Raw genomic sequence first — 24,678 nt, 5'->3', positions numbered from 1 at the left:
GAATCTGTTCATTCCAGTGAAACACATAGATTAAAGGATTCCACCAAATAATGTTTCAGTGAATGTCAGAATCACTGCTTTATAAATAGACCCTATTTGAGTTGACACTAAACCATTGCAGGGATCAATTTATAAAGCAGTGAATCTAACATTTACTGAAACATTCCTTGGGGGATAATCTTCCAGATCAATCTGTTTCAACTGGTTTTCTGCCAGTGAATGTTTCAGTGAATTTCAGATTTGCTGCTTTATAAATAGACCTTATAATTAATGCTTGTAATGAAAAGAAGACTTTTTTTGTCCTGTGGTGAGGCAGATTGAATAATAAATCGGCTTCCTAATGCAGTTCAGGAAAACATGTGACGTGACACACATTCAACTTTGTACAAGCATAGTGTGAATGGGCCCTAACAGGAGTTTTAACATTTCCTGATTCTATCCAACAGTATTGACTTGGATAGCTTAGTCTCCTGACTATAATGTTTTATTTTTTTATAAAGCTGCCCCCATGCTGTGTATATTAGTGTATTCCCCCATGCTGTGTATATTATTGTATTCCACCCGCAGGGATTATTGTATACAGTAAACACACAATCCAAACACAGCGGAAGAATACTAAAATTTGCACACAGTGCGCGGAGTGATCGTCGCAGCACTAGTCATAGTCCAATCTGTCGGCGGAAGAATTCACACGCGCGGCGTAGGGAGGGTTTAAAGGAGGAAGGAAGCCATTTTGGACCTTCGACTAAGGAAAACGCGAGGCTTGAAAATATACATTACTTATGTCTAATAGTGGTAATACTATAGATTTACGCAGATACAAACAGCATTAAGACACGAAAGAAGAAAAGAATAAATCGGCGTGGACGATTTGGAAGTACGATCTGCAGGGTGCGTGTGGTGATTTGTGGGGGCTGTGGGTTGGAGGAGATGGCGGGGAGCGGGTGGGAGTCACGGTGAGACCGCTGCTAGGAGGGATTGGAGCTTTGTAGGGACGATGGTGGGGAGGGCTGAGGGGCAGGAGGAGGCAGCTTCGGGCGGTGGGCCCCGGAAGGCGCTGGGGTTTAGGCGGTGTGTAGGCCGCACTATTGCGCAGTTTGTGTTTCTAGGGGCCCTTTATGTCCATCCGCTCCGGGGCCCCGGTGTAGTATAGGGCTGGGGTAGGGAGTGCGATGGTTTCGGGGTGTCTTTGTTTCCTGACGTGTTATTGTGTCACGGCTGGCTTTGTGTGGCCTATTACGTCACAGGGAAGCCGGGGAGCGCAGCCAGGCCGCTCTGCCCGATCACTGCATGCAGACTGAGCGAACCGAGAGCGAATGTTAGAGGTCCCGGTACAGGACAGGGTATTGTCTGCTTAGGATCAGTGCGCCGAGGTAAGGATGTTGTTATATAGCCGTGCGGCCATTATTATAGAATCAACATAACAAGGCCCTGCTATGCATCTCTATGAGAAGGCTGTGCTATTCCGATCCCCCATACACTTCTATAGGAAGCCTCCTCTATACTGATCTCCCATACACTTCTATAGGAAGCCTCCTCTCTCCTCTGTACTGATCCCCCATACACTTATATAGGAAGGCTCCACCATACTGATTCCCCGTACATTTCTTTAGGAAGACTCCTCTATAATGATCCCCCATACCCTTCTATAGGAAGGCTCTTCTGTACTGATCTCCATACACTTCTATAGGAAGGCTGTGCTGTTCCGATCTCCATACACTTCTACGGGAAGGCTCCTCTATACTGATCCCCCATACACTTCTATAGGAAAGCTGGGCTATTCCGATCCCCCATACACTTCTATAGGAAGGCTCCTCTATACCGAAAGGGCCTCACAATGACCACAAGTTGGGGGAGAGATATCCTCTACCCTGATCAATCACAATGTGATGGAATAGTAAAAAATCTTTAATACAATTTTCTATTAATACTTGTGTCAGAGTAGCTGTATCAGCAGGTGAGTATTCTGTGTTTCACGTATTTAGGTTAAATGTACGCATTGGTTCTGAAGTAACTGATAAACTTTGTAGGTATAAATACGGAATATGTTTATCTTTATGTTCTAGTGTTTATATTGTACAATTAAAGTGAATTCTCTAAATACTAAAATAACTTCAAAAGCTGCTAAAACAAAACCTCCTAGTTTTTTGAAAAAAAGGACAAGCAGATCCATGTCAACAGCTCTCCAATGAAAACAATACAAGCTGCTGAGGATCGGAGCCAAGTGAGTACTCGCAACCGTTATGGTGTTGGCCCCAGACATGAATAGCCTCGCACTGGACCCCTCCAGCTTTATTCATGGAACACACCAATGACCAGCAAGGAGAATATATTCTGTAATTCCTCAGTGATCTCTGGCCAGGTTTGGCAGTAGGCTCAGTGAAAAAAGTTTTACCACAAAGTTAGAATTATTATTTTTTTTTTTTTTTTTGGCATTGAAGTCTAATTTTCCAAACTTGTTGCACTCCCCTGGAAGAAACTTTTTTAATATGAGGATCTTTATATCCTGGCGTGTTAGCTCTCAGCTAAGCCCGTGTTAAAAGGAAATCATTTCCACAATGCACTTGTTTTCATTGCTTCCGATTATTTAATTATCAAAGACAGAAATCGGATATTCTTCAATATTGTAATTTAACATCAAGTTTTGTATTAAATGTCCTCCATGTACCTCTCTAACCTAGACAGTGTTAATTTTTAGAGGTAAAGGAAAGGTTAGAGGTAAAGGGGAAGTGTGCGTTATCCTTTTCTTTGACTACCTGACCTACCCCAATCATTATCCCCCTTTGTAAATTCATACTTTAGAGAATTGGAGGCTGTTGGTATTTTTTCTTCCTGTGAAATAGAACTCCATAGTCTTCTATGGGGGCTGATCTACCATTGTTTCATGCCCTTCCTCACTTTTTCATAAATATGAATGATTGGCTGCTCCTTTTAGATTGTCACCACTGGCTGGTACAAATGCCGGAGGTAAGTATGATTATACAGTTGTGGTCTGGCTCTTTTTTTTTTATATGTTAATGTTCTGTGGGTAGTCAAACAGTGGAACCTTGGCAGGCTTTGTTTAGTTGGTAACTGATGTCCTGACATGTTTATATTTTATCAAAGTCACTTATTTGCTGTAATGAAGTCTTCAAATGGTCAGATAAGTAGACTGCTGTGTAAATAAATCCTTTTTTTTATTGGCTAAGGTCACAAAGCATTGGGTTAATCTCCATTGTGATTTACACTCAAAACCGTAATTTTTTTAATCTTATGTTTATGAAGTGGTCATTTTCATTTTATATATTAACCCCATTTAAAAAGAAACGTGCAGACAGAACATTGTACTTATAAAGCATTCAATGATTTCTAAAAGCAGGTGAAACACATTTTTTTTTTTTTTTTTTTAAACATGGTCTCTGGTTAAAATGTGGTCCTAAACAATTTTAAGAAAAGACTATAGATCACTTCTCTGGTGATTGTTAATTTTAGCATAGCAAAATATTTTTAAAAAAATTGTTGCCTAACCTCCCTGACATTCTAATTCTGTGCAAATTTCCATGCAAAAAGTGTTCCATTTTTTGCATGGAAATGTTTTACATTGTAGGCTATAATTCTTAGGCATAAATCACCGATATTTAAAACATTTTTTATTAAACTTTAAATAAAAAACACAAAAAAAAACATGTAATATAACTGTACAGAAGCATGTATTATATATATATATGTATTATATATTAAAAAAATTATTTGAATATCCCGCCGATCTGCCCGCACCAATGTCACAAGAAAACTCCGGAGATCGTCACTGCATTATGCGGTTGGTGATCGGAGGAGCAGGATGTGTCCCCAAGACCTGCAGGAACCAGCAGGTTGCTGGGGCACATCGAAGGCACAAGGTAAGTGGGTTTTTTTGTTTAAAGCTACCCTGAACGTGACTCGGGATTACCTCTTTTGGTACACTAAATCCACCCCAAGTCACACTCAGGGGGAGGGGGTTTACCAGTCCATAGATGGTGTGACTGTATTGTCTTATAACCATCAAGGTTTGTGTTAGTAACACACTCCCTGCCCTGGCATTGCAATGCTTAATTTAAAAGGGCAGTAAACTTTCAATGGTCTATTTAACAGACAACAAACATTTATTTACCTATCATGGTGGCCGATTATTGCTGAACAAGAGTGTTAAGTTGGTAAAAGATAGGGTGCGGGGGGGTCAATTGAATGGGAGAATGGTGAATGTTGGCTTAACACTTGCCCCAACTTCCTTTTTTGGTGACACTTTGTAGACTTTTAGGTTTAGTTAGCTTTAAAATGTGATTGGAAGTACATGCATCCTGTTCTGGAGTAAACATTTTAAAACAAAATATGAAATATTCTATCTGAATGCTTATAAAGTTTGTCTATTTGTTGTAGCTAACATATTTTCTTTTCTTTTTTAGGTTGCAATCGTTGAACAAAAGCAAATTTCATCTATGTCCGAGGGCTTTTTTTTATAAAGTTGATTTTGTGCATCAGAACAAGTGATTTCATAGTTCAAAGACTTTAAGAAGAACAAGCACTTGTTTAAGTTGCATTACGGACTCATTTACTGAGCAAGACATTATCTCTTCATTTGAAGAGTCATATAAACTATTAGTCTCTGTACTGATTTTCAGAACTTGTGAAGCTGAAAGAAACTTTCAAAGGGACGCTATTAAATAAAAAAATAACAAAATGAGCACCACGAGAACAGAGAACCCTGTTTTAATGGGTCTGTCCAGTCAAAATGGGCAGTTGAGGGGCCCAGTAAAACAAAGCCCAGGGCCTGGAAATGGGGGAACACCAACACTGCAAATTAACCAGCTGAAAAATGCCAGCACAATCAATAATGGAAGTCAGCAGCAAGCACAGAGTATGGGCAGTGGTATTAAGTAAGTATGCGTTATGGGTACTATTCCAAATATCGTATGATTACTGGTATGAAAATGAATAGAACAGTGGGCATTTTCTTCAAATGTTTTTCCTTATGCTGTATTAAGTCTTTGCTGGCCCTATTTACTGTTACCATTGTGGCTCTTAGCCCTTCTGTTCTTCATATTTGGCTCTTGTTTTTCTGAATGTAAGCCTGTTCCAAGTAATACTAATACATGTTTTCAGTTATCAAATTCCAGAATGTGCATTGGTAGTGGAGCCGCTGACAAGTTGAAAAGTTCTACAAGCACTGAAACTGTATGTGAAAAATGGGCATAGATGCATCAATTTTACCACTTCTGTCTGGTTACATATACCTTTTATAAATGTCATCTGTAAGCTTTTGGATTTGTGTGTTGGTACTTCTATATTGTACATATATCTAAGACCCGTCTCTATAGTTGTACAGAGTGGAGCAGTGTGCAATATAGAATACAGTTTAGAATGTGAGAGTTTTATATAGCCAGGAACACTTTGCTTAAAGCAAAAGTACAGGCAAAAAACATTGTTAAGCAGTTTTCCCCAAAAAAGTCTTTTTTAATCTGGATCCTTATCTGCTGACAGAATTAGGTGACCGTGGGATAGGAGATGGGTCTATGGACTGCAATGCAAGCAAGGTTTGTGTGTACTGCTGCAGTTGGTCCCGGTAGAATTGAAAAATTATTCAGTAAGGACAAGCCTGCCTAACTGTGACTCCTTGTTTACCCCAGCATTACTTTCCTTTCTTTCTAATGTGGTCGTTCGCACTACTGGCATTTTTAAGCTATGATGTTTGATTTATGTATATAATAGGATTTATTAATGCTTCTACTGAATAGTTGATGTTTATGGGTATTTACAGTATTTTCTTTTCCACAGTTTAAAAAAAAAATTTTTAAATACCCACTTTTTCATGGGTTGTAAAAAAAAAAACTATGCAAACAATCTTTCTATACAAAATTTTAAGATCTTATTGATATATTAAAACTACTGAATTGTTGGTTTTCTGACCTTTGTTAAAAGTGAAATCTGCGCATGATATAGGTAATAATGCAATATATATTAGTGTTTGTGGTATATGGGTATATATAGATAGATGGATAATGTGTGTGTGTGTATGTCAAATCCTAGAATAGCTTGCAGTTTTGGAAAAGAGGATGATGGTTTACTGCTTTAGTTACCAGACCTTTTCCTTAAGTTTTAATATTGAACACACATTGTTCTTTAGGAAGGGGTAAGAAAAAATATTTGCTTTAGGAACTGAAAACTATAAGGCGTCTATTATTAAATCTCTTAATAAAAAGAGGTCCTGCGAGTGCAAGGAGCTGTGGTTCGGTCTCCTCTGGTTTGGGCCTTGATGCTCGCTACTCCCAAGGTATTGTGGTTCTGGATGTAAGGTTGCTGGGAATAGTAGTGTTTAACTGACAGACTTTTTATGGTTCTATTGTCCTGTTTAAATTGTAATTTTCAGATAGAACATGCCGCAGATTTCTTAGACTTGTATTGTAGCTATGTGGTGAATCCACCCTGTTAAGGTCATATAAAGACCAGGGGGAAGCCCAGAATAGAACGTTCGTGAATTTTTGGCAAGAGTTTATATAAAGCAAAAATGTAAGCAGAATAAAATCAACATCAGATACAGTATATCAAAACCCCCAAAGGTCTTTTTGTTGACTTGATTCACTCAAAATGTGGAAGGGTTTCCTTGGTATCTTTGTGATTGTGGTCATTATTTGTCATTGTGCTTTGTATGAGAATGCAACCCCTTTTCTCCTTCTTGTAGGTACATTGGCCAGTTTTATACTGTAGTCATCCTGCAATCACCAGAGATCAGTGAAGCACCGGTTGTATCAACCAATGGACCCAGCTAGGGCCAGCCAGTGGGCTGTTCTGGTCAAAACCTGCTCCCTCTTACACAGTCTATTGATTGGTGAAGGTACCCATTTGTGATGATCCTAAAAGAATATGGCCAGGAGTTGCTGGAGTTTTGCTCTATCAGCGCAGCATTTGGGTATAGTAAGGGCTAGATTTATTGCTGCTTGGCTAACGGTGATAAACCAGCCAAAATGTGTGTTCTGGATAGGATAAAAACTTGTTAGGGACACTATTGCTAAAAAGTTGGTGTTTTAACCTTTCAAAAAAGTATTAATTTTTCCTGTCTTGTGAATTCTGCTGTCTGGTCATGAATGAGACAAGGGCTCCATTACATAGATTTCTGTTTTAATCCTCCCCCTGCCTTGTCATTCACTTAAATGTATTTATAATGCCATGGGTTATTCTTGATGAATTCTTGTGGTCAATAACCTCCCGAGCTTACGGTAAGCCCCAGTGTGACTTGGGGTAAAAAAAAAAAAACCTGCTGAAAGCAGTAACCCTAAACAAAGCTAAAGTAAAAAAAAAAAAAGGATTACCTGGTCCCATCAGTGTCCTCCAGTGTACTGCCATCCTCTGGCCATGTCATCTTCCTCGATCCGTTCTCCGGGCGTTCCTGGTGAGGTTGGTGCATACAGCAGTCGCTAGGGGCAAGGTGGGAATTTCCAATTATTTTGTATTGCATTCAATACAAAATAACTCTATTGAATGAAATGCACTGAATTTATGTCTAAAAGCAGTACATTGTCTCATGAAAAATTTTGAGTGAGTATAATAGTTGAAAACGAAAACTTATAATTTAATTTATTATTTTGATGTGATTTTGTTTCAAACTTTATTTTACTCATACTATATTATACTGGAAAATACATTTTCATGAAAGACAATGTACCGCTTTTAGACCTTTAAATCCAGACAAATGAAACGCCCAGGAGGTAAAAAGAAATTAGAAATTCCTTTGAGAGTCTCAATGTCATTCTGTATAGTTTATACCTGGCTTGTTGATATGTAAAGGAACTAGATGCATCACTTGCTCACTGACCAGCTCTAGCCCCCAGCATGCCAAGCCCAGCTAAAGTCTTTAAAGTGCATCTCACTGGAAAATGTAGTTTGTGTAATGGGGAAGGAGTAACATCTGTCGCTGCTATTCTTCATAGCATGGTAATGTGTGCTGTCTTGATGATCATTGTTATAGGCAGGGCTGTGGAATTAAAAGCAATTATTGGCTACAGAGTCAAAATTTACAGACTCAGAATCCACTGGTCAACAACAACTTGGCAGATCTAACCACTTTCTAGTCTGTCAGTTTACCCCTTTAACAGGATTGTCAAATTCTTAAGTTTAGGTATAGAGATGGTATCTTTATCTTTTAATGAATACAACTGTTCCATTGTTGGGCCCCTGCACAATTTCCGCTGGTCTTCTATCTAAATCTTCCTGTTGCATTAAAAGTGCATTGTGCGGGCGTTAGAAATCATATAAATTTTCTTTACTATTTTCATTGGATTGCTGCTTTTCACACTGTAAGTAGGTGTAAAAAGCAAATTTCCTTGTATATATCTTTATGTATGTTATGTATACTAATGCATGGTCTGTGTTCTATCGTTATGGGACAAAAAAGTTTTTTCATTTAAACTGACTAAATGAAAAATTATAGATACAAACCAAAGTGATTGCTTAAAAAAGTGCTTTTGTTTTGTTTTTTTTATAAATTTCTAATTTAGTATTGTGATCAGATGTTTATAAAAAAAAGTTCAACAGAATTAGGTAATGTTTGTATCTAAATGTAAGGCTCAGCTTTATTGACCCTTGAAAGTTTTAAACCGTCTCAAAGACCTTTTATACTTTTTCTCTATGTGAATAAGGTTTTCTTGGTGTAGTTTGTCTATAGGTATGTTCATGGGTCTGGCCTTTGTTTATTACATATAAAGGCTCCCATTCCTATTTTATTTTTTAAGCTCTTTTCTGTATGTTTGCTTTACCACCTTTCAATTGTGTTGAACTTTGCTGCTATAGTAGTCTCCACAGAAGGATTGAAAGCCTAAAGCCAGTTTTGCATTGGGGTTTATTGCTGTATAGTAGTGAATAACAATCAGTTGTACCTCTAAACCCTGCAATACCCACAAACTGAATGCTTTGTTAAAATGCAAATGAGGATTGCAGAAATGTCCATTAAACCAATGCAGTTTTAAAATTGGATCTAGGGGTAGTTAAGGTATACAATGTTGCAATATAAAATGTCTGAACACTGTGTGTACTAAAAAAAAAAAAAAAAGTGGAGCTTCTCCCACCCCTTTAACTGTTCTATTATATCCACACTGTGTATTTTATAGTGTGCTGTACTTGATATATGATAAAATTATCTTCTTGCTTCTAGACCTGGTGACGACTGGAAGAAGACGTTAAAACTCCCTCCAAAAGACCTGCGTATTAAGACTTCGGTGAGCCTTTATTTTATTTATTATATATATATATATATAGGTGCTACTGATATCTATACAAGGTAATACCAAGTTTGCAAAGGCATTTAGTGTATTCAAGGTGAACTTGCCGCAAAATAATTTATATATTATATTTATGGTTGGGCAGATCCTAGTCACCATGATGGACGAAACGTCTTTTGCCTACCATTATGATAATGTTATCGAAGGCAGAGTAACCAGTAAAAGCAATGGTGCAGGGTGAGCAATAGATGGTTCACATGCCTTTCAGTGTCAAAACCGTTATTGGCAGCAATTTCGCCAAAGACTACACTTTTGGTTTGCATTAAACTCCCTGACCCCCTACATTGTCTCTATACATGGGGGTGATTCATAAATTACAGATTATACCTGGGCAGGCTAATACCATTGAGATTTCAGTTTGGTGCACAGAGCTTGTTTTTCCAGAAACTTTCTGTACGTGTCCTGTACTCTTCCCATACTGAAGACATGCAGTGTGATTCTGTGCAAACCATGGGCAAGTACTTACAGCCAGGTATGTCTTGGCTAAGCTTGAACTCGGCATGCAAAAGGCTGAACAGAAACGCACCATATAATGTTGTGTAGGTAAATTCTTATGGTTTTAAAATAGCACAGGAGGCTCTGTGCTCCCATTCAGTCTTTATGGCTGTGGCAGTAAAACCAGTAGGGATTCCCCCTTCAAAAAAAGTTTTGCTTTAAATAAGTTAACCTATTTATGTAGGTAACTGTGATACCTTCAATTTGTTTTAAAGTCTCCTCCCCCTTGAGTACAAAAAGAAAATGTAGGAAGAGGATAGGAAAGAGAGGGGATTTGTTTGAGGGCCAATAGATATGTTTATTAAGGTGGTCTAGTTGTCGTCAAGTTATAGTAAAAGTTTTTACCAGTACAAAATACACAGTGAAACATTCATAAATCAAATATGTAGGTTTGTACAAAAATCAAATATCTATATTTCATTATCATTATTAAACAGGATTTATAAAGTGTCAACATAATATGCAGCGCTGTACATTAATGAATTAAAGATCATCAACAATTGACCAGTAAGCATGGTCTTACTAAACAGTCAGTTCTAATTGTTTATTAAATACTTAAGTACACATAAGGTCTCTAGGACCAACACGTTTTGGCACTTGGGCTTCTTTGGGTACTTGTGGAGACCGATATTTACACTACATAATGAGCAGAATAAACCGTTATGAAAACATAATCCATAATATAGGTCAAATACTGGACCAAAAGCAACTTTATGGATTTCTCAAAACAGTATGTGTGTATGTTAGAATCAAATTGAAATATATCTGAAGGATAAGAGGTACAAGTGTCAAAGAAAAGGCAAAACATACCAGGTATGTGTATGTTAAGTGATGTAAATAAGGGTAAGGGAATATGTGACGGTACAATCCATATAATGGTCATAGGTGTAGAACTAGTCATTATATTAGGAATATAAAGGGCTTAGTCTACACAGACGTTTTCCCCAGCGTTTAACCTGAGGCTTTTAAAGCCATGTTTAAAATCCCTATGCAATCCAATGAGCTAATCTACACCAGGACGTTTAGGCACATTTATGAGCTTTATCTTAAACTTTGCTTGCAACGTTTAAAAAATAAAACGCTCTCTTAAAGCTGGAAAGCACCCAAAAACATGGGCAAATGCTTCCATTGACTTCAATGGGATGTTTTCCCGTGTTTTTAAGCACTCAAAACATAAACAGGGCATAGACATTTTCCAGCATTTTAAAGGCAAGCTTTAAAACTATTAACCACCCGGCCGTTTAACCCGACCTTGGTTCGGGGTAAAAACACTTGCAAAAAGTGTTAAACCCGAACTTTTCTCAGGTGGTTAAACAAGCGTTATATTGCAATCCGATTGTCATACATTGTATGACAATCGGATTACAACTGTAAGAATATACTTACCCGGTCGCCGGAGCTCCTCCGGACACGTCTTCTGTCTTCAGTCCTCTCCCGGCGAGTGCAGTGACGATGTCCGGGGCTTCCCGGTGACGTCGTTGGGGGGCGGGAAATTCAAATACCTTTGTATTGAACTCAATACAAAAAAAGCTGTATTGAGTCCAATACAAAGAAATCCTTATATAATATATATATTATTGTATTATATATTATGTAAGCTACTGTAAAATACATTACATTATACACTATTTTTTTTTTTTATGTTTTATAAAAAATTTTATTAAATTTATAAAATTTTGGTTATTTTTGGTGAGTTATGCAGTAATTTGTTGTAATTCGGTGAATTATAAGTAATTGAGTAATTCTGTGAATTATAGCCTACAATCTAAAATAAATTTCCATGCCAAAAATTTAACACTTTTTGCATGGAATTTCGGAAAGAATTAGAGCACCCGGCGTTCGCGTACGCGTCCCTCGGCGATTCCTAATGATGTCCGTGCCTGCGCCTGTCGATGGGGGTCGTAGCGGGAAATTCAAATATTTTGTATTGGATTCATTACAAAGTCCTGTATCCAATCCAATACAAAATAATACAAAATATATTTATGTGGTTTTATCTATAGGTATGTGACGTTGGACTGTTTTAAAATTTACCACACTAGGGAGGTGTTTTAGAAAAATATTACTATACAGTATACCAAATTTTTGCATTTTCAGTATTTTTGATTTTTTTATGTATTCTTGTTTAAGCTGATTTTTGTGTTCTTTATTAATTTTATTAAAAGTAATTTTTTTTTTTTTTTTTTTTTACACATGATTGTGTGTTTTAAACTTTTTTATATTCGTGATATCTACTAGACCCTTGTTCGGACATATTTCTGTAAGTTACAGGTCTACAATTTAAAAAAAATATTTCATGAAAAACAGTGTACTGCTTTTGGTACAGAAATCTAGACATCAGTGAAACGCCCAGGTGGTTAAAAGTACTTAAAAATGCATATAAACGCAATAGGAATGTTAACGTGTTTTTAAAAACGTCCGTGTAGACCCAGCCTAATGGTAGTCGTGGTGTGAAACTCAGAAATGATATCTTACCTGATTATGTAAAGCAAACATTTTGGTGATGGGTCTGCTTTAGTCAGTTTTGAAAGTTAGATTTTTATTTTCTAGTAAATGACTGTTAATATTGTTACAGGATGTCACCTCTACAAAAGGCAATGAGTTTGAAGATTACTGTTTAAAAAGAGAGCTGCTCATGGGGATTTTTGAAATGGGATGGGAAAAACCTTCTCCAATCCAGGTTTGTAAGACTAAAATATTAGCACTGATTTATTTGTATTATACCTTGACGATCGTTACATGACTTCCCCCCTCCCATCTTTAGGAGGAGAGCATTCCTATTGCTTTGTCTGGTAGGGATATCCTGGCTAGAGCTAAAAATGGAACTGGCAAGAGTGGAGCCTACCTCATTCCCTTACTTGAACGGCTGGACCTAAAGAGAGACTGCATACAAGGTGTGTACAAATTACAGATATTTGGTATCAGTGACAAAGTTTTAGCAAATTATATCCTAACATTGTTTCAAAATATGCATTTTATAAATGGTTTATCACCAATGAGTAATCTTTTTGTTCATCTTTCAGCGATGGTGATTGTACCGACTCGAGAGCTTGCACTTCAGGTCAGTCAGATCTGCATCCAAGTTAGCAAGCACCTTGGAGGGGTAAAGGTCATGGCAACAACTGGAGGCACTAACCTTAGAGATGATATCATGAGACTGGATGATACAGGTAAGTGATCTTGTCACAAATGCATTAAGTAGCTTAAAAAAAAAAGAAGGGCTTTATGTGAAAAAACCTACAAGTGCAAGTTGATACTACCATCCCTTCTAGTGGCTTAATTTTCTTAACATTTTAAAACTTTGGCTTATGGCAGAAAAGTGAAATGCTTGCCTGAAGTACCTCTGAGCTAGAGCATTTCAAGATTCCTTATCTGGCAGTGGTGCTGCTGATTACATATATAAACCTTTTTTAAGCATTTTAAATGTTTACTTTTTTAAAATTCAATTTTAAAGTAATCATATTTATGTGAAGTTAGCCAGGTATTTAACAAACCAAGATTTAAAATATGAAGCACATAAAACCATACATATTTTATTGTACTAGAGTGGCTTGGCAAAGAATGGAATGGTCTGGTCTGTTTTTATTAAACATAGACTGTAGCATATGTTTTTTTGAGGACTATATAGGTATGCAGTTAAGACTATAGACCAGAGGTCAGCAAACAGGAGCACACTAGGCCAGACTCTCTCTGTAGTCCTGCCCTAATGGCACAATGCGTACAGGGGAGAGGGAATGTTCCCATTTGCCGCAGTAAATAGGGAAGGGAGCCACCACACGAAAGCTCAAGAGCCGTATGCGACTCCAGTTCCAGTAGTTTGTTCCGCCTCTGCCGCGGGTTGACGGCTGGCATCAGGCCAGATCGGCCAGAGGCGTTAGGCCTGAACAAACTACCAGCTAGACCGTATCTGGCCTAAATGCTGGAGTTTGATGACCCCTGCTATAGACAGTTAAGTTCTATAGAAGCTGTGTTTACTAGTAAATGACCTAGTACAAGCTTGTGCATTGGAGCTTCTTGCACCCTTGTCAGTCAGTGACTCTCAAGGTAGCTAGGCACTGAGGCAGCTTTTCATCATTCTGTTTGCAATTTATATTCCCCCATGTTTCTCTGTTCCACAATAAAGTTTAATCTCAAGCATGATTTGTTCTGTTTTAGTTCATGTGGTAATAGCAACTCCAGGAAGGATTCTGGATCTCATCAAAAAAGGCGTAGCTAAAGTAGACCATATTCAGATGATCGTTTTAGATGAGGTAAGGATTTTTGTAATCCTTAAAAATAAACAATTTATTAACTGTTTAATGCCACCACATCATAATTCTATTTCTTTACCTGTGTTCATTTAAGGGTTATTGCTTTAAGTCACAACTGGTGGTTATCCCTGCATTTGGAATGTCCCCAGCCCCCCTTTTCAGGTCTTGCTTATCTGTGCCTGTTTAACAAACACATTTGCTGTGCACATTGATCAGTACTGTATGGCCTCTTTAGAATTCCAGCTTTGTTCTCCTGTCCTGTGGTCTATTCATTCTGGTCAGGTGGCTGTACAGCACCATGACCTCTTGTACAACCTTACTTACAAATAAAGTCTACATAATGTCTAATGGGGGAGAGTAAAACCTTAGTATTTCAAAGGCTTTGTTATATGGGATGCATGGCTACGATCTTGGGAGAATGTGGTGCAGCTTGGTGTCTTTCAGAAGGTTGAAGAAGTTGGAGGGGGGTGTATTAGACAGTTATTGATCTGCATACATTTATCTCTGCACATGGGTATGTTTGAAAAGGTTTTTGCAACGTCCATCGTTTGCAAGAATTTTGGAGATTGTGTTCATGATTTGTGTAGATTACACACACGGAATTATCATTACTTTATGGTGGATTAGTGACATTACCAGGTAAATAAATTGATCCTGTTTGAATAAACATTTTTAGGGTCATTTTCACTGCACGCTTCACATAGTAAACAATAAAATCTTTCTTCTTTACAGGCTGATAAACTGCTTTCTCAAGATTTTGTACAGATTATGGAGGATATTATTTCTACGCTACCTAAAAACAGACAAATTCTCCTTTATTCAGCCACATTTCCTCTAAGTGTGCAGAAATTCATGGTAAGCAGAAGCTTATTTTTTTTCTGTTTCTGAACATTTTTTAGTTTAACAATTTTCATGACCCAATGATTGAAGCAAATGTGAAGAGCATGATTTCAGGTAATGTGAGTGGTGTGTTGCACAGCAGGGATGACTTAATTATTAGCCTCCCTCTAAATGTTGGTACTTTAGCAGAGATCTTTCATTCTCAGGTTTTAAAACCAATCCTTCATGTGCTTCTGGCTGTAAGCACCTTTGTGCCCTGTAACTGAATGGTGGTTACAAGGCAGCAAATTACTGTGGCTGACTTATTGAGCATAAAGTTCATGTATATTTCTTGTGCAAATTAGTCTCTGATTTTAAGGGCCTGCAGTTCTGATTGACCATCTTCAGCATTTTCATAAGATTGGAAAATTTAAACTTAAAAAAACAACTTGTTTGTTACTGATTTTATGCAGGAAAGTAATGCATTTATAAAGCTTTTTCCACATTTCCTTTGTATGTTGTAAGATTAATTCCCTTGTGATCTGTGTGCTGTCAGAAGATTATTGCAGCAAGAAGCTTTATGGTCACGTCTTGACAAAATTTCTTTTGAACCAACTTATTTGGTTTGCGGCTTAATGCATTGGTGTCTTTATAAAGCTTCAGAAATAAAGTAAGCATGGCTGAGACTAGGTGCTTTGGAATTCAGAACTGAAAATGAAGGTGTTTTGGAGAAAGTAAGAAACTCACTATTTTGGGCACATGAACAGGTTTTTTTCAGTACGTTTAAAAAATAATGAAATAGACAACAATGTCATTTAAAATAAAATATAAAATTAAAAATGTACTTTTCATTTTTATTTTGTTGTATAGTGTTTTTTTTACTGTAAAGACATTGTAATTGTAATCTGCTTTTAAATTTCCCACCCGGCCACACCCCCGAATACATAACCACATAACCAGCAATGGCAAATTCCGGGGGTGGTGCCATCTGGCATCACCCCCAGAATTTACTATTGCTGCTTGCATCTGCAGTTAGATGTCAAGCACAATGCAGAAGTCCTGCGTTGTGTGTCGCATCTCACTGATCCGAGCAGCGGCCGGTACCCGGGTGGTATCTAAAAGCAGATTACTTGGTAATCTGCTCTTAAATTTCCCGGCATCACAGTGGGACCATCAGATCGCCGCTGGAGCGCAGGGCAAAGGTATGGGGGGCTTCTAAAGTTACCCCGAGTGTGACTCGGGATTACCGCTTCTTGCAAGATAAAATCCACCCTGAGTCACACTCGGGATTACCACTAGGAGGGGTTAATTGCAGATATGTACAAAATGTTTTTTTTTCTGTAGACATGCTTTGAGTGATTTCTGGTTTGACAGATCAACAGGTTTAAACAAGTAGTATAGGTTTATTTCTCTTTGACATTCACTTTAAAGTGTTTTTGATCCAAAAAGGACTGTTTTTCATCTTGGTGTGATGTTTCTAACTTCATCCTTTTCTAATTTGTATCTAGTCCTCCCACTTGCAAAAACCATATGAGATCAACCTGATGGAAGAGCTTACGTTAAAGGGAGTTACACAGTACTATGCTTATGTTACAGAAAGGCAAAAGGTTCACTGCCTTAACACACTTTTTTCAAGGGTAAGTGTTGGAATTCCATTACCTTGTATCATTTTCTAAAAATGTTTTGCCAATAACTTAAAAAAAAAAAACTCCAGCAAAAGTTTTACAAAAAACACTTCCAGTGGAGCAGTGCACATTTTTCAGGACATGTAACAGTGCTGTACTTTGACACGCTTTCATTCAGTGATACAGTGCTGTTTGTATGCTTCATTCTCTTTGCTGGCTTTTTTACAGACATTGGTGTTGGAAGTAGCTTTTTATTGCAAAAATTCATGGCTTTTTTTTTTCTTGTAGTTGTACTTTGTGTCTTTACTACTCTTTTCTAAATTCTTTAGGAATTTAGAAGTTAACTATTAATAAAGGAACAAAATGACAATGTTTGAATTTGTGTGAAAAATCTTCATCTTCCCAGAAAGGTCACAGGAATAACCATTGTTTGTTGGTTTGTTTACAGCTTCAGATTAACCAGTCAATCATTTTCTGCAACTCATCTCAGCGAGTAGAGCTGTTGGCCAAGAAAATATCTCAGCTGGGTTATTCGTGCTTCTATATACATGCAAAGATGAGACAGGTCTGTAATACATGTGCAATATTTGTAGATATTTGAAGTTACATTTTTATCTGGCCTTATTTTTTAAAATACTCTACATTGCCGTATCTTTTTTCGTTACATTTTAACTTGCATGCGGACAAACTTTTTCTAGGTTAACTACACCCATTAGCCCTTGTAGTGAAATAAACAGGTGGACATACATGGGCTGCCTTCTAATCTGTTGGTAAATGTTTAGATGGACAGGACAACTAAAGTGTTTTATCTAGCAGTAGTATTAAATTATTGGTGACTTAGTTGCTTCTTGGGCCAGTATATATATATAGGTTAGTGGCAGCCTGACACATGTCCCTTGCATATAAATTAGGAAAGGTATCATGCTGAAAGAAATGTTTGTCCCAAGCATAGATTAAAAACGGTGCACATTCTGTCTAATTGCTGGATGTTGAAATCGGCTTTTAATGTAATGTTTTATAATGTCTTATGTCTTTCAGGAGCACAGGAATAGAGTTTTCCATGATTTCAGAAATGGCTTATGCCGAAATCTTGTTTGCACTGGTAAGATTTAAAAAAAAAAAAAAAAACCTGTTGTGGGGTTCTTTATATAATTGACATGTTTTAGTAGCTTATGTAAGGAAAATCCTAAGTGAAAGGGTTTGTACCCCCCATGCTTTCTAATTGTCGTTTTTTTTATGCAAAAACGTAATCCTATTTTTTTTGCATATAAATTTTTGTTTATATTGTGGGATATAGTGTGTATTTCTTGGGATTTACTCCCGGGTATAATAATTATAATAATGATAATACAATCATGAATTATAAATAATTATAAAAAATAATGAAATATTAGACCACAACAATGTAAATTTTCAAAAAAAACTATTATCAAAAAATTCTCACTGAAAAACTGCAGAAATCCTGCATAGTGCATCGCATCTAAGTGCAAGCAGCGGCGTGGCAAGGACCCAGGCGGCATACTCTGTAATCTGCTTTTAAATTTCCCACCTGGCCACGCCCCCGACATATACCGCGGAATCGGTTTGATCGTCGCTAAAGAGCGGGGCACAGGTAAGAGGGGCTTCCAAATTTACCGCTTTTTGCAAGTGAATTCCACCCCGAGTCACACTCAGGATTACCGCTAGGGGGGTTAAAGTAGGGGGAAAAAACTCTAGGTAAGCTTTTGCAATAATACTTGCAAATTTTGGCACACACGTAATATTGTTCCCTTCAGCAATGGCTGTCCTTGAATCCTCTGTTGCTGGCTAAATAGAGCTAAACTCTACACTGCATGGAGTATGTGCTGTGTAAACCAATCAAGAAAATCACCAGTAGGTGGTGATTTGTTTTTGCTATTAACCTTTTGATGAAGCTTCTCACTTGAAGCGATCATAACACAAACTATTGGATGTTATCAGTATGCCAATTCCCAAAATTCTTGCTATGTTCATTGATGGAATGTGCCAGCCAAGAACTTTTGTAATGAAAGGACCATCTGGGTCTCTGGTCAACCTGTACAAGCTGTAAGCAGTACTAACAAATTAAAATATAGCAGTGCATCTGGTCAACATCTCCTGCTATTTATTTATACTAGTATCTAAAAGCCTTGTTTGATGAATGTTGGTTTTAGGTTTTAGCTTTTTTGGCAGTAGAAATTGAGGTCTTGAGCTCTAAGGGCAGACAACGTGTGATTTGGCATTAGAATTTGAGGGGGTCTGTTAACCCCGGGGCTGTCTATTGTGGTGCACATGGGATTTATGTTGCTTTGACAAAGGTGCATTGTAAATGGATTGTCTTGTACATGACAAAGGATCAAAGCTTTCACCTGCCCCATGTATTGCCATTCACAATGAATGGCATCCCAAAGCACCAACACCTGTAATGCGTTAGCCGCAGAAAATAGTTGTTAATAGATAACCTGTTCTAGGTTGATATTCTGAACTCTTCATACCCCCAGTGCACCTACCTTGTAAAACTTCCCCAATAAATTCTCTAACATCCCAATGTTTGAATCACTTAACCAAAACTGGGAACTTGTCATTACCACTCCGGACAATGCTTGTAACCTGTTTTTTTCCCCCTCTTTCTGATGCTTTAGTTTCCGTATCTTGAATGGTCGTTAGGTATAAACCACAATGAGCAGCATTAGTAACTTACATTTTTCTTCTGGCATATGTAAAGCTCTTCCACCAATTTTCTTGGTACTTTCAGTCTTAGAGGTGAATACAGGATTCCTATTAATACAGTACTTTTAACACCTAAAAAGACATCATTGTTGCATGTACTTACGATACTTGAATGTGGCTGATAAATGTTCGATTTCTTTTTTTCTCCCATCCTTTAGATTTGTTTACCCGTGGTATTGATATTCAAGCTGTGAATGTGGTGATAAACTTTGACTTTCCAAAGTTGGCAGAGACCTATCTACATCGTATAGGCAGATCAGGTAAGCATTTAACATGTGGTTTTATGCCTGTATTTACCAAGGTGTCTGCCTGATCTTCGCTTAAGTGGCATCCAAAGGCGGAATGCACATTGGACATTGTGGGGTTATTGGAAAGGGGTGAAATGTTTGGAAGCACAGGCAAGTGCCTGCACTTGCTTTTGCATACTGAGTTTTTTTTAAACTTCTTTGTGTAAAAATGTAATTTTTACAAGAGGTTGGAGTGGTTAAAGCTCTGAAAAAAAGCATGGCTGTACTACAACAAATATCTTAGAAGGAAAACACACATTTATCCCAATATTTTTTGGAGCAATTAATACAGCGTTACTGCTTGCTAATATACTAGTTTGAACTTGGCCTTTATGTGCCAGTAGATATTTGATAAGGTGTGTTGGTGTAAGTTTGTGTGTTCTGTAAGCTTTGCCTAATAATCTGTAGCCCAGCCTGCTTGGTGAATTGTAAGCTAATGGTGCATCAGCAGTACTAGTACACTCGCTCTATAGGTATAAGCAGGGAAGTTCACCTAATACAAATTTGCATTGCTGTATATCAATTTTTCCCAAGAATGTTTAGCAACCAAACAGTTTGAAGCAGATGTTTGCCTACTTTGATGTGAAATGCTAAAAAGTAATGCTGTTAGCGATCATTTTTCAAAAGTTCATTTTTTTTATTTGTTTTACTAGGTCGTTTTGGTCATCTTGGGCTTGCCATCAACCTGATAACCTATGATGATAGATTTAACCTTAAAAGTATTGAAGAGCAGCTGGGAACAGAGATCAAGCCCATACCCACCAGTATCGACAAAAGCCTCTATGTGGCTGAGTATCACAGCGAATCAGGAGAGGAGAAACATTAATCTGCAAGTGAGTGTTTTCTTTGTGATCTGTTTCATAAACAAAAAGGCTTTAAGGTGACACATGCATTTACCGATAAAATATTCACTGGCCATTTTATTAGGTCAAAGCAGGTCTGAAGTTTAAATGCAGAATTTTTTTTTTCTCTGTTTGGCTGTTGATGCTAGGCAGGCTGGTCTTAGTATTTCATAAACTCTTAACCACTGATTGCCGTGAATCAGCACACAATAATCTAAAGCTGGTACTAGCAAGGTATACCCAGTGGTGGTCAGTGTGTGGGTATTGTTGCATTCAGTCTGTGTGTTTTTTAAATGCTTCCGCTAGTGAAAATCAATGAAGAATCTTGTAAACCTGTGCAAAGTAAAAATACTGGACAAAAAAAGTTGAAGATTTTAGAGTCAAAAGTTGGAGCTGCAATTGTTTAATAGTTTCCTGCCGTCCTCTTCCTGGATCTGTCCCCCGGCGAGTGCGCTGACATTCCCTGTGAGTTCCGGGTGATGTTGGTGCGTACAGCCCTCACTAGGGGCGTGGCGGGAATTTTAAATTAATTTGTATTGCATTCAATACAAAATAACTGTATTGAATGCAATACACTGGATTTACATGTCTGAAAGGAGTACATTGTCTTTCATGAAAATTTATTTTACAGTATAATAAAGTTTGAAACACAAAATCATGACAGTTTATTAAATGTATTACATTTATTTATTTTGAAATGATTGTTATACTGTAAAATAAATTTCCATGAAAGACAATGTACCAATTTTATACAAATAAATCCGTACAGAAATAAACCGCCCAGGAGGTTATGGGTGTCTTCAAATCCAACATTCACAATTCTGTTCAGATCAGTCACTGGCATACAAATGCAGGATTAGGTAAACCTGTATGCATTGTTTAACTGTTCTTATTTTTATTTTAGGCATGGTCTGGCCCCGAGAAGATGAGGATCCCAAAATGCATAATTTTCTTGATGAGGGCTTCTTCCCCCCTTTCATGGCTTTTTTCCTCTCTCCTGCCTTCAAGAACACTTACCAGCAGTTTTGAGCCGAAAATCTTTTTTTTTTTTTTTTTTTTTTTTTTTTCTTCAGAAATTTTTAATGATCCCATTGTTTGCACTGTGTGCTCATAAGATTAATGTAGTTGCACTTAATTGTTTTCTCATTCTGTTAATTTTGGAGAGGGAGTGCATAATAGAAAACCCTCTGGCCACTTTTCTGCTTCAGGACCCTTGCACTATTATATGCTTTATAATGGTTTTGTTTTTACCTGGGTCAGCAATGCAATACTTGGTTTAGGAAGTCCCTTCAGTTGGAAAGTTGCAGACAGTTGAAAGCCAGTTTGTCATTCCTCCTGTACATCTTCTTGTGGCAGTTTAAAGTTCATGTTTTAATGATATTCCATAAGCAAACTATTTTACTTGTGCAAAGTGCCTTATGTATAAGACCTTTCATGCAGCCCTTATAAGACAAACATGATATTAATTTTCCTTGATTTATTTCTTAAACCATATGTGGAAATTGCAGATCATGAACTACTAGCTGTAAAACTGTTTCATGCATACTTTCATCTGAAAAATCAAAAGCTTGCTTCAGGGGTCCCAATGACATGTAAATATGTACACCTGTAATTACACAAGCAAAAAGAGCCTGAGTCAGAAAACAATTTAGGGAGTAAAACTCATATTTTTCCATTCTCCACCTTATTGGCGTTGCTATTTTGATTTGTTCTTTTTTGAACACTAAATGTGTAATTTTTATTAACCTGCAAGCAACATTTGTGTTCATATATAATACAAATCCATACCCCTCTCTTTCAAGATGTCCCTTGCATGAGGGGAAAAATCTTTCGGATTTGATGTGTATACTTGTACAAAACTGTAAATATATATATACATTTTTTTTTTTTTTTATGGGGGAGGTATAACTTTTAGTTTTGATGGTTTACTGAAGGTTTCTTTGTGAATTAGAACCAAATCCGAATTCAAGAAGCTCATTCCGGCATCATTTTTTTAAAATTGTTATTGGAATGTTAACTTCCCCAGTTTCAAAACCTTCTGTTATGTGAAAATGGCATTTCCTCCATAATTGATAAAATAGATTGACCTTTGCTCCATCTTACAAAGTTTGGAGTATTAATGAAAAGTCTTTTTTTATTTTATCGGCTTAAAAGCAGCCTCGTACTATTCTAAATGTTAAAGGAAACCATCACTTTAGTTTTTGTCCTTTTTCTTCACCGCCTGGATTGTGCAGCCCTTTTTGTTTTTAAGGTTTATGATAAAACTTTAGTATTTAGTAGAGCACAACCAGGTGCCCCTTGGAAGCACAGGAAAAAGCAACTGGCGTTGTCTTCATGAAACCCAGAAACATACATTGCAGGCAGACATAATTGGCGAAAATTCATTAATGGGGATACTTTAACTTTGACTTGCAGTTCTGCTACTGAAAACTGACCTGTGCATACTTTTTATTTTTGGGATCATGGTGCAATAAATGACTTTTCTTTTGCCCAGTTACTCTATTGAAGCTGCACCTGTCATCGTGCATTGTTTTACTGCAATTCCAAGTGGCAGTGTTGCTGGTGCTAAAGCTATGGTCCTCCCATGAATTTCTTTCCCCGCCACTAAATTTTAAACCTCTCTCAGTACACAGGAGGTTCTGTGCTCAGTTTCTATATTGCACAAGGAGTTACACTGAGCACCCTAGGAATATTGTGGCAGCAGTTTTGAAGTTGCCTTTGCTAAGGTGCTGTCTTAGGTATTCTATGTTGGAGCATAATTGAAAGCAAAGTAGAAGATGCTCTATAAAAACAATTTTGTCCCTTTTTATATAAGTTGTATACTGGATATTGGTTTAGGTTGCAGTCTTCCAAAGATTGGCAAGTAACAGTTTTTGTTTTGTGTACAAAGAAGCATTACTTTGTTTCATTAAAATGACTGCAATTGAAGTCTGGCAGTGATTATTATTGTTAGCCCAGACCTGCCAGTGAAGCTTGTGTAGCTTTTTTTATTATTATAAAAGAGCTTCACTTGTACCCAGAAATACTGGAAAATGGTTTCTCCATTCTCCACCTAATTATCGGCAAGGAAATATTTTTTTCTTTTTTTTCTTTTTCTAGAATGAGATGGGAGCATCTTTATCTTTGCATGACTTTGAACTAAACTAGCTTGTTAAAGCAGTATGATAAAATTGGCTTTTTTGGTTAAAATATTATGTATGGATTGATTATTCATCTCATTCTGGTCCTTTTTTTTTCAGGGGTTGGAGGTGGGTGGGTTGGGCAGATTAAAAAAATAAAATAAAATAAAAAATCATATTGGGATTCATTTCAGGAGTGGTTATCCACTTAATGTGTTTGTTTAAAAATCTGATTTTCAAGATGGGTGAAAAACTAAACGATGGATATTTAGGTTTATTTATTAAAGAGAATCTCCTACCGTTTTGGTTGGAGCATGTTCTTTAAGTTTGGTTTTGGACAAGTTTTTGAAATGTTTCCCAGTATGTTTGATAAATATGGGCCAAAGGGTATGGAATTATTACCCTTGATGTGAGGGGTGGGGGTTGGTAATAACTACTTGCCTGCTAGTAGTTGGCATCAGTAGAGGCACTATCTGCTGGTAGGCAATTAGGCAAATCTTACCCAAATCTTAAGGCAGACTTTCATGGCTAAACTTGCCTCATTTCCTGTCTATACCACCCCCTTAATACAAATGGATAAAATTACAAAAATACTAATATACATTTACCACAGAAACTGGTGTTCTGTGCTTCATCCAACACCAGTAATGTGACAAAACGATGAAACTTTGGTTTGTGAGATTTGGTCTCCTATGGACTGAATCTCCTTGTAAGCAGATATCCCACTTCAACTAGGAATAATTGTGATGGACATCAGGTAAAGCTTTTGTATCACCAGTTTCTGTAGGTAATTTCATTGTTGGTTGCTTTTACCAGTTTACGTATTAAGGGAGGCTGGATGGCCAGTTTAAATGAGGGGATTGCTTTCAGTTTATGGGTCTGCTTTACCTTTTAATTGTTGTCTTTTCAAATCAGAAGATCACAACAATAAAAGGTTAATTGCCATTTTCTAATGCTTAGATGGTTTAGTTGCAGCCACCAAAGATTGCACAGTGTAATGGATTACAGCACGCACAGTGGTGCAGCTAAACTGTTAAAATTTGGCTTTATATGAAGTAAGAAAATGGCCCAGTGGGAACTTTTTTTTTCATCTCCATTTGTAGTTGGTGGATATTACCAGTATGGAAGATAAATGGTACAATCTTGATGTTTTGTTTTTTGTTAATAAATTCCCACTGGAAACAATGTGTTTGTGTTCTTATATTACACCCACTTACATATGTTATA

At 37.2% G+C, this 24,678-nt stretch overlaps 1 protein-coding gene across 3 annotated transcripts; it reads left to right on the top strand.

The window, feature by feature from the left end:
* Positions 1-667: 667 nt before the first annotated feature.
* On the top strand, positions 668-24,636 carry DDX6 (DEAD-box helicase 6). 3 transcript variants are annotated; one of them, XM_072427078.1, is made up of 14 exons: positions 668-877; positions 4,422-4,892; positions 9,161-9,224; positions 12,358-12,462; positions 12,547-12,676; positions 12,806-12,952; positions 13,938-14,032; positions 14,765-14,887; positions 16,360-16,488; positions 16,925-17,041; positions 17,515-17,578; positions 19,362-19,463; positions 20,144-20,323; positions 21,237-24,636. In XM_072427078.1, exons 2-13 carry the CDS (start codon positions 4,696-4,698, stop codon positions 20,314-20,316), a joined length of 1,446 nt encoding a protein of 481 aa, XP_072283179.1. In that variant the 5' UTR covers positions 668-877; positions 4,422-4,695; the 3' UTR covers positions 20,317-20,323; positions 21,237-24,636. The 3 variants fall into 3 exon arrangements, with proteins under 3 accessions (XP_072283179.1, XP_072283178.1, XP_072283180.1); XM_072427077.1 differs by having other exon boundaries at positions 668-891; XM_072427079.1 differs by lacking the exon at positions 668-877 and adding an exon at positions 1,107-1,373.
* Positions 24,637-24,678: the final 42 nt, after the last annotated feature.

This window comes from Pyxicephalus adspersus, chromosome 11 (assembly GCF_032062135.1).
Source record: "Pyxicephalus adspersus chromosome 11, UCB_Pads_2.0, whole genome shotgun sequence".
NCBI classification, from domain to species: Eukaryota; Metazoa; Chordata; class Amphibia; order Anura; family Pyxicephalidae; genus Pyxicephalus; species Pyxicephalus adspersus.
The sequence above is the reverse complement of the archived record's forward strand: the minus strand, read 5'-3'. Positions and strand labels throughout refer to the sequence as shown.

Excerpts from the sequence above, each read along its gene's own strand:
- DDX6 (XM_072427078.1), top strand. The coding sequence starts at position 4,696 with ATGAGCACCACGAGAACAGAGAACCCTGTTTTAATGGGTCTGTCCAGT. Across the intron at positions 12,953-13,937 it reads CATGAGACTGGATGATACAG|TTCATGTGGTAATAGCAACT; the intron begins GTAAGTGATCTT and ends GTTCTGTTTTAG. Across the intron at positions 19,464-20,143 it reads ACATCGTATAGGCAGATCAG|GTCGTTTTGGTCATCTTGGG; the intron begins GTAAGCATTTAA and ends TTGTTTTACTAG.